The 18,849-nt window shown below is 44.8% G+C and overlaps 4 protein-coding genes across 14 annotated transcripts in view; 1 reads left to right on the top strand and 3 right to left on the bottom strand.

Moving 5' to 3' along the window:
- Window positions 1–680: 680 nt before the first annotated feature.
- On the bottom strand, window positions 681–3,130 carry LOC118288105 (uncharacterized PPE family protein PPE12-like). 2 transcript variants are annotated; one of them, XM_035613901.2, is made up of 4 exons: window positions 3,034–3,130; window positions 2,835–2,903; window positions 2,678–2,764; window positions 681–2,447 (listed from the first exon to the last, which is right to left on the bottom strand). In XM_035613901.2, the coding sequence occupies exons 1-4, from the start codon at window positions 3,086–3,088 to the stop codon at window positions 1,060–1,062; spliced, it is 1,599 nt and encodes a 532-aa protein (XP_035469794.2). In that variant the 5' UTR covers window positions 3,089–3,130; the 3' UTR covers window positions 681–1,059. The 2 variants fall into 2 exon arrangements, with proteins under 2 accessions (XP_035469794.2, XP_035469793.2); XM_035613900.2 differs by having other exon boundaries at window positions 681–2,456; window positions 3,034–3,123.
- A 1,625-nt stretch (window positions 3,131–4,755) lies between these two features.
- On the bottom strand, window positions 4,756–8,769 carry mrpl38 (mitochondrial ribosomal protein L38). The gene is made up of 9 exons (XM_035613435.1): window positions 8,623–8,769; window positions 7,762–7,950; window positions 7,473–7,604; window positions 7,177–7,379; window positions 6,918–6,990; window positions 6,757–6,802; window positions 5,613–5,771; window positions 5,141–5,277; window positions 4,756–4,988 (listed from the first exon to the last, which is right to left on the bottom strand). The coding sequence occupies exons 1-9, from the start codon at window positions 8,705–8,707 to the stop codon at window positions 4,852–4,854; spliced, it is 1,161 nt and encodes a 386-aa protein (XP_035469328.1). The 5' UTR covers window positions 8,708–8,769; the 3' UTR covers window positions 4,756–4,851.
- Window positions 8,770–9,128: 359 nt separating this feature from the next.
- Window positions 9,129–15,651, top strand: trim65 (tripartite motif containing 65). Its single transcript, XM_035613433.2, has 8 exons — window positions 9,129–9,254; window positions 9,677–10,128; window positions 10,284–10,379; window positions 11,319–11,549; window positions 13,056–13,224; window positions 13,314–13,403; window positions 13,570–13,787; window positions 14,792–15,651. Exons 2-8 carry the CDS (start codon window positions 9,700–9,702, stop codon window positions 15,098–15,100), a joined length of 1,542 nt encoding a protein of 513 aa, XP_035469326.1. The 5' UTR covers window positions 9,129–9,254; window positions 9,677–9,699; the 3' UTR covers window positions 15,101–15,651.
- Window positions 15,652–16,741: 1,090 nt separating this feature from the next.
- The window catches only part of wbp2 (WW domain binding protein 2), a 10,842-nt gene continuing 8,734 nt past the window's right edge, over window positions 16,742–18,849 (bottom strand). For all 10 annotated transcript variants that reach the window (XM_035612592.2, XM_035612596.2, XM_035612598.2 and 7 more), the window contains one exon: window positions 16,742–18,143. In XM_035612592.2, the coding sequence (XP_035468485.1) occupies window positions 18,096–18,143 (48 nt within the window). In that variant the 3' untranslated portion in view covers window positions 16,742–18,095. The remainder of the gene's footprint in view (window positions 18,144–18,849) is intronic.

Raw genomic sequence — 18,849 nt, 5'->3', positions numbered from 1 at the left:
CTAGAAATGCAATAGGCTTGTTCAACTGGACATTTAAATCCATTTTTGGATTTGGAGCTCAGCTAATTATGCATTGTTCTGGATTACATCACAACCATAAAGTAGGTGCTCCATTGTTTCTACATGTACGTTGATCTGTTGTGGTGACATAATTAAGTACTTAAATTATCTAGTGCATTTGTCAGGAGATAAAGCACCTTTCCTTTTTGAGAATTCAACCAACTCATCATGGCTGAGTCTTAAATTGTCATTTCAATCAGTTTGCAACCTTCCCAAGCAAATTTTAACCCTCACTATTCAACTGCAACCATGATTTAGTTAACAAAGGATGTATTGTTAAGGGTTAAAGGCTGTTTAGAGCATTGAAACTAAATGCAGATCTTCAAGTCTTAGTGCAGACTTGTAGTGAAAGCCAGGCATTAGATGGTCGGGTAAATCAGTGATAGGGTGTCATTGTTCAAATATGGTCTACATTACTAAAAAAAAAAAAAAAGTTTCAGCCCAATGACAAGACTCCATCATACAGAGCACATGATCAAGTACTTGATAAACAAGTAATAAACCTAAGGGCAGAATGTTGAGTAGAGGCAGACTACCATGGGTATTCAGAGTAAGCATCGGTGTCATTGAACCAGTTAAGTTACAAAGCTATTGTCTGTGTAAAAACAAACTGAAACAAATAAAGTTTAGGGGGTTTATTCAAAGCAGAGACAGAAACAGGTACATGCAGACACATCGTATCTCTTTTACACCAGGACAGTGCGTTGTCAGCTCACAACTGGGCCACATGTTGCACCAATTAATTGCCAATAAACTCCAAAAGAGAACATTACATAGAAGTTGGGTTAATTTACTCTGAAAAGCAATCATGGCTGAGAGAATTAAACTGTTTGTGCTAGCTGTTTGGGCACCAAGAGCCTTTCAGTGGAGATGTGTGAAACCAGTTCTGGAGGATGCACCAGCATAAAAAAGAGCCATTAGATGCACATGAACTCTTGCATGGTTCCTACATTCTATTCCCTACATTTAAAAATATACTCCATGTGACTGTGAGCGACCTTAATGTGGATGCATTGGAGTAAGTCCCAAGGTTCCAAGATCTAAAGTGTCTTCATTTGCTCCCAGTCCACTGCGCTTACTTATCACATTGCTGAAGTCCCCGAAAGTGACGTTGCCCACGCTGCCGACGTCCCCCACAGTCACATTGCCCACGTGCCCGACAGTCACGTCGCCGACAGTCACATTGCTGGCCGTCAAAATTCCCCCATCGCCAACAGTCACGTTGCCCACGTCGCCGACAGTCACGTTGCCCACGTCGCCGACAGTCACGTTGCCCACGTCGCCGACAGTCACGTTGCCCACGTCGCCGACAGTCACGTTGCCGGCCATCACAATGCCCTCGTCGCCGATAGTCACGTTGCCCTCATCCCCGACAGTCACGTCGCCGACAGTCACGTTGCTGGCCGTCACAATTCCCCCATCGCCGACAGTCACGTTGCCCACGTCACCGACAGTCACGTTGCTGGCCGTCACAATGCCCTCGTCGCCGATAGTCATGTTGCCCTCGTCGCCGATAGTCACGTTGCCCACGTCGCCGACAGTCACGTTGCTGGCCGTCACAATTCCCACGTCGCCGATAGTCACGTTGCCCACGTCCCCGACAGTCACGTTGCCCACGTCCCCGACAGTCACGTTGCTGGCCGTCACAATTCCCACGTCCCCGACAGTCACGTTGCCTGCATCGCCGACAGTCACATTGCTGGCCGTCACAATTCCCACGTCCCCAACAGTCACGTTGCCCACGTCGCCGACAGTCACGTTGCCGGCCATCACAATGCCCTCGTCGCCGATAGTCACGTTGCCCACGTCACCAACAGTCACGTTGCCTGCATCGCCGACTGTCACATTGCTGGCCGTCACAATTCCCACGTCCCCAACAGTCACGTTGCCCACGTCGCCGACAGTCACGTTGCCCACGTCGCCGACAGTCACGTTGCCGGCCATCACAATGCCCTCGTCGCCGATAGTCACGTTGCCCTCGTCCCCGACAGTCACGTTGCCCACGTCGCCTACAGTCACGTTGCTGGCCGTCACAATTCCCCCATCGCCGACAGTCACGTTGCCCACGTCGCCGACAGTCACGTTGCTGGCCGTCACAATTCCCCCATCGCCAACAGTCACGTTGCCCACGTCGCCGACAGTCACGTTGCCGGCCATCACGTTGCCCACGTCGCCGACAGTCACGTTGCCGGCCATCACGTTGCCCACGTCGCCGACAGTCACGTTGCCCACGTCGCCGACAGTCACGTTGCTGGCCGTCACAATTCCCACGTCCCCGACAGTCACGTTGCCTGCATCGCCGACAGTCACATTGCTGGCCGTCACAATTCCCACGTCGCTGGCTTTCACGTGTACAACCAAACTTTCAGCTTCCACCTCATTGGTTTCTAGAAGAACTTCAAGAAATACGTCACATTAATGGTTGATGACTAAAAAGAAAGTTTCACACATTAAAGTAAATAAAACCAGCTGCAAGTCTGACATTGTCAGGGTCATTTTATTTTGACAACATTAGAGTCACAGTATCCCGCAATTCACCGCCGGACAAATTGTTGCAATTACCACATTGTGCAGCCAAGAACAAACGCTCAACCACAAACTAAGGGGACATGCTCACCTTCTTTAGCATGGTTCTTCAACATGGACACCACTGACTGGAAGAGGCCCAGTGCCTTCTTCATGGCAAGTTCATTGGGAAACAACTCTGAAGGCCAAAAGAAATTCAGTCAGTGTCAGAAATTAGCTTGGAAAAAGATACATCTAAATTTTCTTACCTTCCATTTTCCTGTGCAGTTCATCACCAACACTTATTTCTCTTGTGCCACCGACTGGCAAACAAGAGCCTGTGGGAAGCAAAAGTCAGGTCAAAAACACACCTAAAAACCTGAGAACATTCAAACTGCGCTTTATCATCACATTTACTCCACCGCCAATTTCTCAAACACAAACTTCCAATAGAAATGACATGGAAACCTTTGTTCAGCCAGGCAGTCAGCACACAGATCAGCAGAATCCAAACAGCTCCCATTGTTTCAGTCGACAGGAGAGAAAGGCTGCATGTGTCTGGGCTTTTAAACAAGACGCACCGTGCAGGCGCAAGCTGTTGTCAGTCAGCCACTGATTCGAAATCACTGCTCCGGGAGATGCAGCCTGTCCTGTCACAAGCACGGGACTCAATCAATCAGTTCATAAAGTTCTACAAAGGCCACAGTGCCACACACTGCATGGATCAGTGTTCCTGTGAGGCCTCTGCACAGTTTATACCAAAGGGTAAAATTTCCCACAACTTTGGATCCATTTATGAAAACCCTCCAAAGTAGATCACATATACAATGAACTTACAAAGAGACTCAAACCAAGACATGTTGTCCAGCAACATTTATTTGTGAACCGGCGGATCACTTTTCTCATTGGAACTCTCTGCCTCTAATGACAATAAGACATTTTGAATCGGGGCCTATGCTGATATTAGGTAGTCAAAAATATCAGGCGGAAGTACATATTCAAATGGAATTTGGAAACACACCACACAAAATGTAGATATTTTTAAAAAAGGCAGTTAGCAGGAGAAGAGTTGAGAGCAGCAGCCTAAAATCATAATTTCTTAGTAATAACTTGGCAGCTGCAAAACCCTTCACACATGTGAAACCTCACGTGAGAGCATACAGGGATTATTCAGACCACAGACAGAAAGGCCAGTCAAAAAATAAATAAATAAACTGACCACAGATCATTTACCATAATTTAATCAGGGTTCCTACACATTTTCATTTGAAATTGTCAGACTTTTTCCAGACTCAAATTTCCTTCTTCTCTGTAGATTTTTCAGACCACATTTGACATCCGAGTAGAAATAGCTAAATATGTAAATATGAATCTATAAATCTATAAGTTATTTTGTATAATATTATTATATTAGGAAATATTATGTAAATACTGTGTATGGTATTATGCTGCACCTCATACACAGGAAGTCAGTTTCTCCAGGAACTTGATTTTGATGTGCATGTGGATTCATATCATGGATTGATATTGAAAATATTGATACTTTCAATTCCAACGTTACCTGCTCTAGGACTGATACTCATATTGAAAGACCTTGTGATTTTGCATAAATGTGTATTTTATCATCAACAGGTGACACAATACAAAGTAACTAGCAATCACCAGGATCCTCTAAATAATGCCATTTGATAGGAACCAATTATCCTTCCGCCTGTCATGGTCATATGTGAACTTAGGCTCTGTAGATATCGTAGTGGCAGTGGCAGGTACAGAGTTTGTTGCTATGGCGACCTTGGGGAAATGATTCACTAGACTAGATAATATTTTTCCATACGCTCTTTTGATTTTTCCCATACTTATCCAGACCTGCAAAATTATTAAAATCAAATTCCATTCTGCACATGAACCCTGTTTAATGACTGAGTGAAGATGACATTTGATATGTTGATATTATTAAAAATATAAATTACAGCGGCTCCAATTGGGGGTAAATGGGATGTATTTTCACTTTTCTTTCACTCAGATAATATTGATTTGCAGTTTGATAAATACATGCTCCATTACTGATGAGTAACTTGTCCTTTCACTTCCTAACTTTCTACCAAATTTAATTGAAATTTGATTTGTATTAAACAGGATCAAAAACATAAGCTCCCTGGCAGAGAAAGAAAAAAAAATCATGGCACCTCATAACAGTCGAAGAAAATGTTTTATTATTATCACATAAATATGCCAAACATAATCCCACATTTGGAAGAAAAGGTGTTGAGAGTATGTGTTACATAATCAGTATATTCCATAGGTGTGCTCCTTTCCATTTCTGTATCGGTCCAGGTAGCGCAGGGGCTGCTGGTGGGGGTATTTGACCTGCAGAGGGTGGTACACTGGGGGCCGGATGAACTCAAACACCGGCTCCTTCATGTCTGCGGGGAGAGAATACGAAAACAGACACACGCCATTATTAGTTTACCAACATCTAGGAATGATAGAGAAATCTTTACGCGTGCGCTTTGTGAAATGTCACGTGATCTAACTAGCTGCAGTGTGCGTGTTTGTGGGCGTCGCCGCGACTCACCGAGTGTGTTGTGGAAGGTGTGGGTGACGGATTCGTCCCACTGGCTCTGGAAGAAGGCCAGGCCTGCAGGGGTCATGTTGTCCTGATGCTTTCTGTAGAAATCCACCGTCTTAAATGTTCGATCCACCAGAGAATGGCTGCGGAGGAGAGGCAGCACATACTCAGTGCATGTTTCTACACCTGACGTAGACTAACACACAAGTTAATGTCTGTTACATATAAGAGTGCCTTTGTCCCAAGGTGATGAAATCCACCTCGCAGCTCTTCTACACTCCTTCCTAACTGGAGGACAGTGCCAGGCTTTTGGTTTCCCCCTCCTCTGTAAATGTTATGCTAAGCTAGCAAGCCGCCGGCTGTAGACTCATTTCATGGAGATACAAAGACATGAAAGTGATCCACGTCTACGTAAATTATCTCAAACAACAAAAACACAAAAATACTTGGAATTTCATCTTCCTTTAGTACTGCTCACCATGGCGACAGCCTGGCGTCCTCCCTGAAGTTGACGGGCCCCTCCTGCTTGAAGAGGACGTAAATGTAGCGGTGGAAGCCCGTTCCTCTGGCGGGGAAGGGGGGCAGGTAGTGGCACAGCTCCTCTCCTGCCTGCACCGCTCCGCCTGGTATGTTCCCCCTGCAAAGACACCATGATCACCACGTATGACCAAAACAAATTTGCACAAATTTTCATTTTCATATATATTTTGATTTTACTGGTTGACAGAAGCAGGTAATGTGAGTGAGATGCTCCTATAATAAGGGGTTTGGTTATTCTGTTAAAAGTCCTGTGGTCGGCACTCTGTTTATTTTGATTCATTCGATTCCAGCGTGCAGACTCCACTATGTCCAAACGGGTGTTTGTGCGCACACACTTATGTAGGGAAACATTGCCAGAAATTAATTAAAAGACTTGGTTAAGAAATGCCTTTTCCTTTTTGTTGGAAGAAATTACCAAACAAGGAAACCCCAAAAAGCTCAAGTACAACTGCGTCGAGCTCAATTACATAAGAAGCCTTGCGACATGACGGTGCCGTCATGAGTTACGATGTGTACTTACATATGCCTGATGAAAAGAACAGAATACAGCTATTTCTAGCTGGGTTTCACTGTACAATATGTGGGTTTTTTTCAGGGGTGTGTAAAGAAACCATGTTGAACATATTCTGTGTATGTGTTGTGTTTACCAGTTTTATGCTGCAAATCACGTGATATGGGATAGATGGGAAAGATACCAATAACTTGGGACGGTTCATGCCACGGGACCAGTCAGGACAGTTGGTTGACAGTTGCCATCTGCTTGATTTTCCAAGTCATGATTTCAACTTGAATAACTGATTTGTACAGTTTGAATATTGTAGTTGATTTGACTCTGATAAGGCCTGAACCAAGCACAAACAAGACGAGGGTCACATGACCAACCCGGCCACAGATAGGCCTGTACGGTTGGCACGTTGGGAGTACCGCTGGCTGTGAGGACGCCAGAAATGGTACTTCAAAATAAAAGCTTTTGCCCAAATGCTCGTGATCCACACACAGTGAGCCCGCTGACCGAAAGTGGACTGCAACCCACCACTTGGGGACCAGGGCTTTGGGAAAAAAACATGCACACATATACTTACACTAGCCAGTGGACGTATTCTGCCTCATTATCCTGAAGATGCTCATCTGAAAAAGTGTGGAGATTATTTAACACAGTCGGTATATGCTGGTGATAATCCACATGATTTTATGAAATGGGGCCTCCCATGGAAGCTGATGTTGTTGTCCAGATGAGACTGACCTGGACACGTGAGCAGAAGGGTCCACAGGGAGTCCTCGTCCGCATCAAAGCTGATCTGAGGGGCAGATGCTGCCTAAATGAAAAGGGGAAAAAAAGGCCAGAACAGGTCAGAACAAAAGAGTTGTGGGACACATAAATATAATACTATAATTAATGTAGAGAGGGAATTATGTGTTAGAAGAGGCAAAGGGAAAGCTTCAGCTGACCTTTAGAAAAGCTGCACTAAAACACTGTTAAACTTCCAATTCTTCTAACGTACCTCTGTAGGTGTCAGCCGATTCCCATGATGCACTTGACCACTGTTGTCCTGGCTATAGGAGATGTGAAGTGACACTTGGGGTAGAAAATAGGCCATGGGGAAGAGATCTCTGAAGACGCCGAAGTGTTCTGCCAGTCTCTTTATATGGAACGGACCGCTGCTCTTCTCCCAGGTCTCCTGCACTCGATCCAGAGGGATCTTAACTGCGGTAAACGGAATATACAAAAAGTTGACCAATCTTATTTGCTTTACTCACTGATTCAAAACGGAATTTGCGAGCAAGTGTGTGCGCTTACAAGTGCGCAATCGCAAAGCCCTCTCCAGCTCAGCGTTCCTCTTGTTGTCCTTAATCACTTGCCGTCGCTCCCTCACTTCTTTGGTCCTGCAGGCTCGATAGAATGGAAAACCAATGTCCAAGTGTTGTGCACCTGTAACCAAGCAAAACTCTGTGACGCTGTGGACTCGCAGAAGATTGAACTGCCACAAACATAAAATAAAACCCCCTGCCCAACCATTTTTGCCCATGACATGTTCACGCCACCAGCGGAATCATTGTCAACGCACTCCTCCTCCTCGATTCCTCACCATGATCGGGATCGGCCTTTTCCACGTAGCCCCTGTAGGTCTTCCACCAGACAGGTTTGGTCTTCGCCTCCTCAGCTTGCCTGAGGTACCGAGTGTAGCTGCGGTACTTCTCTAACGACTCCAGGTTTCCGACGTCGATCCCATCATGCGGCATCGGACCGAGCGGAGGTCTCCGCCTACAGAGGAACGCTGTCACGTGCAAAAGAGTTGAGTGAGTTAAATGGCAAATGTCGTTTCTGTTTAATTCTGCCGTTATGCATTATTGTTGTGATTTAAAGTTGTAGCATTTGTCTAAGCTATCTGCACACACTTTACAGTGACCACATTGTCAGAGGATTTGAATTGGTGCATTTATAATTTGTGCAATTTGACTTATTTCCATTTGTTATTTGATCATAAATATATGCATTTTTTGCATTGGGTCTGATATTTCCAAGAATTCTTGTACTGATTTTTTTTTCTAAATGTTCTTCCTTTCATGATGATCTTAAAACGGGAGGGAGGGAGGGACTGACTGACCTACTGACTGACTGACTGACTGAGTGAGTGTGTGTGTGTGTGTGTGCGTGTGTGTGTGTGTGCGTGTGTGTGTGCGTGTGTGTGTGTGATAATATTTGTCTCTTCTGGTGTATGATTCTGAAGCTGGGTCTCTTTATCCCTTTAGCTCGGTCCATCCACCAAGTTCACATTGAGTTATTACATTTCTCTGTTGAGTTTGTCCGACGACAGGCAGATGATGACCGCATGTAACGGGCATCTGCTTCAAACTAATGTAGAAGGACATACACGCTTGTTCATGCCAAATCACACCAAATCCACAGCATCATTTACCAATATGCAAATTAATCAATAGCACGATACCTGTTGTGGCAAACGCCCTCGCATTGTTGACCCCTAAATCTGTCCCGGTCCGCAAGGCAGTGGTGCAAACAGTGCGCAGCGCCATCTTGGACTGAAACGCTTTTTTCCCCTCCCGAATGTACGGTGGCCGAGAGGAGCAAAACGAGTCCGTTCACTTTGTCTTGGTTGTTTTCTGTATTCCTTATTCAGACTCTCAGTCGCAGACTTTTTGACCCCATACTGTATATTATTTTAACTTGCACAAGTATAATCATACTTTCATTTCATATCACACATTTCAGGCCATTTTTAGAGCATTTCTATCGTAGAGAAATTAAATATATACACTTATATATTTTTGTTTTTGTGAATTATCATTAGTGACTGTTGGACATTGGAATATTTGCGTGAGGAACAATGCAGCAAATAAGCAAGCAGTAAATATTATTGATACAAATTTATAATACAACACACGTTGTTAGTGTATTATTACACAGTAGTATGGTTGGGTCGTTTCTGTGCGCTTGTCCATTTTCCCGACGGCGCGTGAAGGCGTCACTTTTGTTGCGTTTGTCGTCATCAGGGAAGCTTCATCCGACGAGATTCAGTGTTCACTGTCAGATGCTACGCTTTTGAATGTACCCGTTGAATTGGTAAGAGAGAGAACAAATATATTTATATATATGTATATATATCGTGCTGTTTGTGTGTTTGGCGACAGTGAAAATGTGACATAGCCAGAGCGTTCCAACACGTCGACCGGCATTTGTCCCCTGGAGACCGAGCCACCGTGAGCTGACCTGACTCAAGGCTAACGCTAGCTCCTGCCTCCACCCGGCCGTCAGTGTGTGACGTTACACTGAGCCTTGTATGGGTGCTCGGCCGTGGCTTTGTTGCTGCCAAGTCTTATGACCAAAAAAATAGAGCAAATTTGAGTGTCTTTGCCTATTGCATGAATGATTTCTACATGAAAAGCTTACACATGTGTCATAAACATCTCAATACAGACAGGATGTGATATGGTGATGTGTTCATGGACCTTCAGCCTGATATGTTTCCCTCTTTTTCCTCACAGAGGTGTCCGGTCCGTCTTCAGAGATGGAGTCTCAGAATCTCAACCTGAGCTGTGTCATATGCATGGAGCGCTTCTGGATCCCCGTGACCATCCCCTGCGGCCACACCTTCTGCAAGAAGTGCATCACCACCCACTGGGACACCAAGAGCAAGGCGGACATCGGACCCCAGTGCCCCATCTGCAACCAGGGCTTCGACACCAGGCCCGTCCTCAAGCGCAACGTGTCCCTGTCGGTCCTCACCGAGGCCGCGACCAGCGGCGGCCCCTCCTGCAGAGAGTCGTTGGTGAGGGGGAGCGAAGGGGCGAGGGCCATGCTCCTGTGCGATCGCCACAAAAAGCCCCTGGTTTATTACTGCAGGCAGGATAAAATGTCGGTGTGCTGCGAGTGTGGCATCTCAGAGTGCGCAGCCCATGAGAAGGTCTTGTTGGAGGCGGAAAGGGAAAATCAAGAGGTACAGTAACACAAGGCCACCGCCAGATATTGCTCATCTGAGAGAGTATAACGTGAATAGTGAGCCCAGACATGACACAGTCTACTTTTCAAATTGTGGTGTGATTCTTACTATTCAAAGCCTATTGTCTCAGTGTGATGTTGTTTTCTTTACAGCTGCTGCTGGAAAGGAAGAGCAACGAGGTGGGGAAGCTCATGGAGGAGACAAAGAAAAGTATAAATCACTTGGCTGAGAATATCAGTCAAGCTAAGGTAAGCTCCAGGTATACGCGTGTTAGGGGTCGACCGACATGGGTTTTTCCTAGCAGATACCGATTATTTCTATTCTAAACAATATTTGGAACCAATATTTGTCTGCAGTAAAACAGTGTCAAAAGGTGTCAACATTTAGAATAACACAAACTATTAATTGAAAACTTTGTTGAAATGCCTTAAAGCACATCTTTTATCCACATAACCTTTCAACATGACCTTAACACAGAGTGCAGGGAGCTATCAGCAGCATTGTTATTCATTTGAACAAATGAACAAACAAACAAATAAATAAAATAGTTTCCTGTAGTTTTATAAAGTTAAAATTAGAAGTGATTGAAATGCCTTAAAGCATGTTTAATTCACAGACCCTTTCAATGTGACCTTAACCAAAAAAAGTGTACGGGAAATTGCTAAAGTCCAGAGAGTGGTGACTGAGGCTGCATCAGAGCCAAAGTGGCATATTTTAAAATGAAATTATCTCGTCGGCAAATCGGCTTGAAAAATGGCAGATACAGCTAATCATAAAAAAGGTTAATATTATGTGAAAAGTAGCCTTAAGGCTTCACTATGCTTCAAACAAACTGGCTTGGCCAATATGACAGAAAGGTATCTGAAAGGCCAAAGAGACGGAAGGGTTTATAGAGGAAGGAAAATACATAGCTTGGGAGATTTTGGTTATACTCTTTGCCGTTTTTGACAGAGTTCAAGTTGAAGACTGAGTTGAGTGCAAAAACAAAGGGAGAAACAGGCTTTCTCCAAAATCACTTACTGCCCCTTTAACTGACAAAACTGCAGCTTTAAAAAAAAGACAATTCAACTTATGAAACATTTTATGTAGTTAGATAAAAGGGACCTAAACAAAGAAATGAAGTGAGACACTATTCACCACTTGTTCCCAAATTTCAGAGCAGTAAATTCTGTGTTTTCCATCGACAGGTGACTCTTCAACAGACGTCGTCCTGGGTCAATGTCAAGTTCTCCACCCTGATGAAAATTCTGACTGAGAAGCAGGAGGCCACGGAGCTCTTCATCGACGAGCAGAGAGAGGCTGCCATTGTCGAGGCGGAGGCGCGGCTGACTGAGCTTGGGGAGCATTCACAGAGACTCCGAGAGAGCCAGGACCACATCGCATCTCTGCATAACCTCTCCGATACTGACCTCATCAAGGTTTGAGCTGCCAACTTTATACTTGTGCAATTTAGTCAGCGTGGGACTACAATGCACAGGGTAGTTTCTTTTATGTTACATGAAGAAGGGACACAGGAAAGTAGAAGACAAGGGCCCACTAAAAAAAGATGATGTTATAGCCGTGTGTGTAGCAGAGCTGAATCCCTCTGTCTCTTTGTCGCCCTCCTGCTGTGGGAACGTCAGAATGTGCTCATTTAGTTTCTTTCCTCTAATTTTGACATTTGGGAACAAAGTACTTCTCGTTCTTAAAGAAAAGTACTCGCAACATGACAAATACGTTGATTTCAAAATGAGCCATTTACGGACGTGAACTCCGTTAAATGTCTGGACATTTAACGGAGTTAAATGGAGTCTATGAAGAAATAGTCAAAATTCTCTGATTTCAGCTTCTTCAATGTGAATATTTTCTGTTTTCTTTGCTCCTCTACGACAGTGATCGAAATATCTTTGGTGTGTGGACAAAACAAAACATCATCTTGGGGTTCGGGAAACACAATTCAACATTTTTTTTTTAACCATTTTATGCCATTTTATTGACAACAACAACTAATCGAGGAAATAATCGACAGATTAATCGATGAAAATAATCGTTAGTTGCAATGCCCCAATGTCCGTAATTCAGTGCATGTCTGAAAGCAGCTTCAGTTTAGACAGACGTTACAAACCACTCAGCTGCATCAATAGTTTTTTCTTAACCAAAACCAAGTGCTCTGAATGCTCTGAATCTGAAAAGTTTAACGTCACGTGAAATTCACAGACTGTTTTGCCACAATACCAGAATCCGAAGTCACAGTGGGTTAAGACTGAATATCGAATCGACCACATCCAACATGGGGAGTTAATCATTTTATCATAAACCTAAAAATTCAGTGTGTAGGATTTAGTGGCATCTAGTGGCGAGTTGCGAATTGCAGCCAGCTGAATACCCCTTGCCCCACCCTCCCCTTTCAAACGTGTGGGAGAACCTACAGTAACAAAGGTAGTAAAAAATACAAATGTGTAAGGTCATCTCAGCCTTATCACATTCCAACCTTGTCGTCCAGCTGTGAAACCTTCAGAATTTTTTTTTGTTGTTGTTGTTTACGTAGACATTGGTTGTCGCGCCATCATGTTTTCCCTCCAAGTCACCTCTATGAAGAGAAAGGGAAAGTATGTGTGTGATCAGTGCAGTTGACAGCTTAAAACGACCCCAGATGAAAGTAAAGAAAATGTAGGTGTTGGTTGAATGTGTGTTTTGGATTTTGCCCCTTATGGCAGAACAGATGTGTGGATAACGGCCAAGCAAGTGTAGGCATTATATGACCTAGAAAAAACAAATACACTCAAATACTGAAAACTTAAATCCCCCCCACACATTAAATCTCATCTCCCAGCTCTGCTGTGTGGCTTTTACAGAAAGTTACTTTACTCAGATATTTTTTGCATTAATGGCAAATTCTAAATCAATGACGCCCTCTTTGAAATGCACACCGTGTCCCTTTGCAGGAATCGATGCTCGTAGAAGTTCCACGTCTAAAGGACATTCCCACTGATGTTACGACGAACCTTCAGGATCGATTAAACGGCGTCACCGAAGTGCTGTCCCGGGTCTCCAAGCTGGTGTGTGAGGACCTGGAGAAAGCTGTGAGCACGGCAGTGGCTCAGGAGAAAGAAGGTAAACCTGCCCTCAGGGATGATGTTCTGGAGAAACGCAGCTCAGTCTTCAGTTCTGTTTGTTCTCATTCTTGTGTCACTGGTCTCCAGGTTCCCCACAGGAAAAGAGGCCTGTTGGAGCTGTGGTTCCCAGTCCAGCTGCCCCATGCCACCCAGGTGGTAAGGAGGGCCTCAGCGCTTGTAAGTCTTGTCCGACTTCTTGTCTTCAGACTGTTCTCTGGTTCTTTTGATTAAAAGTCGTTTACAAAAGTTCAGCAGTGAAATAAGCTCAAATGGTGTCCCCAAGAGGGAATCGCTAGGAGAAGAAGTATCTTCTGATTCGGTCCCTGCTTCTCATTCGTTACAGACCGATGCTCGCTGACCTTCGACCCCCGCACGGCCAACGGGCACCTGTTTCTGTCCCAAGAGAACCGAAGGGCAGAGCACCTTTCCTCCGGGCCACGGCCAGTCCCGGTTCATGAAGCCCGCTTCGATTACACCTGGCAGGTGCTCTGCTTTCAGGGCTTCACCCGAGGACAGCACTACTGGGAGCTGGAGGTGTCCAAGCCCTGGGCCTACCTCGGGGTAAACACATACTCCATACAAATTACAATTATTTAGCACAGTATCTGAAGATAACAGTAAGAGTACCTAACTGGGGTTTCTGCGTAAGAAAGCGACAATTGATCACGTTTGCAGCAATTTAAACAAAACTGAAGCTGCTTTCTGACCAAAGTCCTGAACTTCTCTAACCTTGGCCCAGATGAATTCTGGGAGCTCAATTCATTTGCTCTGCCGGACTATGGTCTGAATCCCTCACATTGGGAAGTCCAATCACAACTGATTATCTGATAATGGGCAGGATTTATACCACGACGCAGACGGAAGTGACTTTTGTAAACAACCAGGGCCGCTGATGAACGATCATTTGACTTAATACCTGATATTTTCACATTTCTCCCACAAAAACAGCATCACTCGTTCACACACATTGTGGAATCATCATCACAGACATATCTCTTCTCTGCTCTGGTCTGTTGACATTTTTGCGTTGCTAAACAGACGTCACATTTTGGTCCGCATCCGTTGGTAACACGAAAATGAACCGAGAGGTCCAAGACTAATGTGCATTCGGGTATTAGTCCGGCTACGCCAGGCTAGAATGCAAATGTCCGCAGATGTTGCTCCAGACAAGTTTCACCTCCCAGCCCCCTAGTATGATCTAGGGAAAATGTCAGAGTGAGCCCATGTGAGTAAACAGAATGAGAATCTCCAGTGGATTCACAGCGAGCGAGTAGCAGTGGCGTTGATGACTGTAATCGAAACCGATGTTTTTCCGCATCGAGCATTCAGTGGTGCCTGCTCTACACAGACACCACTGAATGCTCCGGAGATTATCCTGCTGTTGTGAACACGTCTGGCTAGAACAATCTCCTGCTGCATTTGTCGTACGTGAACGGAAACCTCCGGACAACCTTTGCACAATTTTGCAGACTTCATGGCTGAAAACAGCTTAACAGTCGCTCCTCACAATGACAATGTTATTAAACAGGCACAAATTAACCCCCCCTCCCCCCTCCTCTTATCAGGTGACCTATGAGGCCATCCCCAGGAAGGAGAAAGGCAAGCGGTGCATGGTCGGCATGAATGAGCTGTCGTGGAGCTTGCAGCTAGACGAGCATCAGCTCAGCGCCTGGCACAACGGCCGACGGGAGACTCTGACGGGCCACTCACAGCACCGGCGCATCGGCATGCTGCTGGACTACGAGGCGGGAACACTCACCTACTATGGAGACGGGCAGACCAGGCTCCATGCCTTCCACTGTGCCTTCACCCAGGAGCTGTTCCCGGCCTGCTGGATCGGGGAGGGTGTCAGCATCACCCTCTGCTCCACATGAGCTGACTCGTGAAGAGAGACGAGGAGAAGGGAGAAACAGTATCTGAATGAACATAGAGCATCACCCTGAACCATTTAGTTTTCTTTTCACTCTGTCGGCCTTCCTGCATTGTTTGAAGCAGAAGAACTGACGGTGAAGGGTCCCTCCCCCAGTCCCCATTGTCCATTGTGACTATTTGCATTATCGCCTAACATCACAATGACAGCTAAGGAAAGTTGGAGGACTTAACAACTTCATTTGTTCTTCTTCATAGCATCTTTCTTCAGATACATGTCCGCTTTCAGGGAGAAAATACCCATCTCCTCAACTCAGTGTCAGATTAGTGAACTTGGACTACAACTAAATTGATTTCCCTTTAAATATAACAAAGGAATTTATTTCAGGTGGTCAGTCACAAAAGGGACTGCACAGTACTGTAGTGGTTAGCAAGAAGGTTCTGGGTTCACATCCTGGTTCGAACCAACCGGGGCCTTTCTGTGTGGAGTTTGCATGTTCTCCACGTGTCTGTGTGGGTTCTCTTTGGGTTCTCGAGCTTCCTCCTCCAGCCCAAAGACATGCAGATTGGGGTTAGGTTAATTGGAAACTCTACAATTGACTGTAGGTGTGAATAGTTGTTTGTCTCTATTTTGGCCCTGCGATACGCTGGCCACCTGTCCAGGGTGAACCCCGCCTCTCGCCCAATGGCAGCTGTGATTGGCTCCAGCTGACCCCCTTGACCCTTAAAGGATAAAGCGGTATAGATAATGGATCATACAGACAAGTGACTCAAAACCCCTTCAGTGCACACATACAAAATTCATACCCGCAAAAAAAAGTATTATAAAGAGGGGTATTTTTTGTAATGTAGTAAGAAGCCATTTGTTGAGGAAGCATTAAGCTTAACCTGAAAATCTGTCCTTCTTCCTGGAACCTAACTTTGAAATTTCTCATTAAGTTCAGGCCAAGTTGCAGTTAAGTACTGTACAGGTATTTGGGGGAAAAACCAAAAATGATGTTCATACATGAACTTGTTTTTCATATTTATTTTCCTCCATTATTGTTTCATCTCTTTGCGGTACTCAGTACCATCGTTCAGTCAACAGAACGATGGTAATGTGTAGCGCACAAAGGACAATAAGCCACTTCATCGCCCCCCTCTGTGTCGTAGGTGATGTGATGTACGTGAAACCAAAACGCTGAGGGCCGCAAGTCACTACTGAAAATACAACACATCATCATCTTGGGACCTAAGCATGGAAGCACAAACCAATTACCCTGACTGGACCCTCTGAAAGCTGTGACGCTGACAGTGTTGGGATGGAATGTGCTAAATCCCACAGACAATATAATGAGCCTTTTTTTGTTTTGGATCATGAGCACTTCGCTGCAACTGTTGGGATGTTGAGTACATGGTGCACCAGTCTTTGGGAAACTGCTGTAGATTTGCACAAGTCGCGACAGTGCAGAAAAAGGACTACTGACTCTGAGAAGGGACAAAAAGCACATTTTTGTCATAAAACACATTTTTGTCATAAAACATAACTCCTCCTGCTGACTCTGGAATATGTCAAGTTTGCTAAATGCACTGTGGGTTGTTCATAGTGGAACACCCATCAGCGTGTGATAGCGATAGTCAGTGTAGAAATAAAGACAAAACACTGCTCTGGTCCACATGAATCAAGATCCATTTAATAAAATGCAATCCAATGCACACATGCATTAGTTGAGATCGTGCTGTTTTCGTACTTGAGCCATTTTACAGGAATTATTCAATAAATTAGTTTGAAATAAATACAGATGTTTATTATTGTTATTTTACACACAGCCATGACAGAGCAGACAGGAGCCCGATGCATAGCATTCTGAAAGTGCAAAAAGAACCAGCCACGGATGTGCCACAGATACCGTATATAGATTAGTGACCACAGAGTAAGGAAGAGTGGAGGCTCAGAGATAAGACTGAAAGACGGACCTCTGATGTTTTTGAAAGTTAAGATCACAACCATAGAAAGAAAAAACAAAGAGAAGTCCTCTGGTGGTCCTGTTATGAACGTTAAAAGCTATGTGAGACGGATGAAAGGTGAAGCGGGCTGGTGGTGAGTCTGACCAATTTTTCTTGAATGTTCAGAGGCATGACAACAGGAAGTGATATCGTTGGGTTGGGTTGCTCTGCTCTTGTGCAACACAGATAATCCCTCCTGGCGGGACGTCCCTCCGGGTCCTGGCCGCCCTCGCTCTCTGCTCTAATCCAGGATCAGAGCTTCACTGCTGGGGCTCGACGCTGCTCTAATCTGTGCAGCACTCTCATCTGCCACCGCTTGTCACGGTGGACCGGGCCGCCCTGCGAGCTGCTGTCTTTACAAAGGCTAAAGTATCTCCCCGGGTTAGTGTTCTTGAGAAAATATCTCATTGTAAAAGTCTACATATTAAAAGCCTGTACACACACAAATGATAGAAAAATAAAAGACTGCATTCAGCTTGCCTCTGGATAGGTTAGCAAAGCAATCAACATCATTAGATTCAGTTTAGTTTAATAAACACAAGTCAGGGAAAATTAGGAGAGAGCTTCAAACAAAGCTGAATCCAACGTCGATCGTTGCAGAATGTTACTTGGGACATTTGCTCAAATAGCTGGTCAGGTTACAAAGTGTTCCTCAACTACACTGAAAAAAAGTCCCAAAATCCAGAGCCTCTTTCGGCCTGAACAAATTTCTATTGGTCTCTCACAAAGAATGCTACTAATACTTTCCATCACGTAAAGGTGTTTCTAAGGAGAAAGATGCTGATTGTTACAAGGAATGTGAAAGGTTTAGGCTAAGGTGGGAAAGCGATGGAATGAGAAACGGATGACACCAGAGAGGATTAGTTGGAAGGGGACTGGGAAGATGAGAGAGGGCATGACGTTAAAAAAAAGGTAAAGTTTGGCCTTTTCGGTCCGCAGGTAATGGAAGGAGAACCAAGGTGATCCCAGTAGGAGAGAGGAGAAACAGAGGAATGACGTTGAGTTTAAGCAGGTCTACTGCTTCTTCTTCTCCTCTGGAGGAGAGTACGGAGGAGGCTTGTCCTACGGAGAGACAGGAAATTTGCATTTCCAGAGCACGGCACTACAGAGTAATCCACTTTGAGCAAGACCTCAACGAACAGCATGAAAACAAATGGTTACATCAGAAGTATTTATATAGGACAGTTCTCTCCGTTATGTCAATACTCGTTTGGACAAGAGGACAGAAAATACATCTTGGACATGCTAGTTAAATAAGTCTGGTAGATGTGTCAGTGTGTGTAGCTGTGGACTGGAATTTAGTGTACAGTGATACAATCCACAAGGGCTGTAGAAACAAGCTGCTGTTATAGTGCAAAAAAGTGCAATGTTTCACCGCAAACTTGTTTTGCATTTGAAGTCGCGGCACGACCACACTGTCCAACTACGGCTCCTTCGAACCGGCAGGGAAATGCATCCTTCCATTCGCCAGAGAAAAAGGATAGAAGCTATGCGAGTGGCTGGATAGCAGCAAGTGCAGTTCAAAGTAGCTAATGATGCAAGGTAAGGGCCAGGACAAGCTTTTTACGAAAATAAATCCTCTGTAGACCCGACCGTCCCATAACGGTTCAGCCTTTGTGCTCTGTGAAGCCTACAAAGGCCACGCTGCACCTTGTTAGACCAAATCCTCTGAAACTGTAGCTATGTGTGACATCATTTTTGTGATTGGCATTGGAGAAAATCTTTCTTTGGGCCTCAACTTTAAAATAAGTTCTTTGCAAAAAAGAGA

This window comes from Scophthalmus maximus, chromosome 16 (genome assembly GCF_022379125.1).
Source record: "Scophthalmus maximus strain ysfricsl-2021 chromosome 16, ASM2237912v1, whole genome shotgun sequence".
NCBI lineage: Eukaryota > Metazoa > Chordata > Actinopteri > Pleuronectiformes > Scophthalmidae > Scophthalmus > Scophthalmus maximus.
Note: the sequence above shows the minus strand (reverse complement) of the source record. Positions and strands in the feature narration are given on the sequence as shown.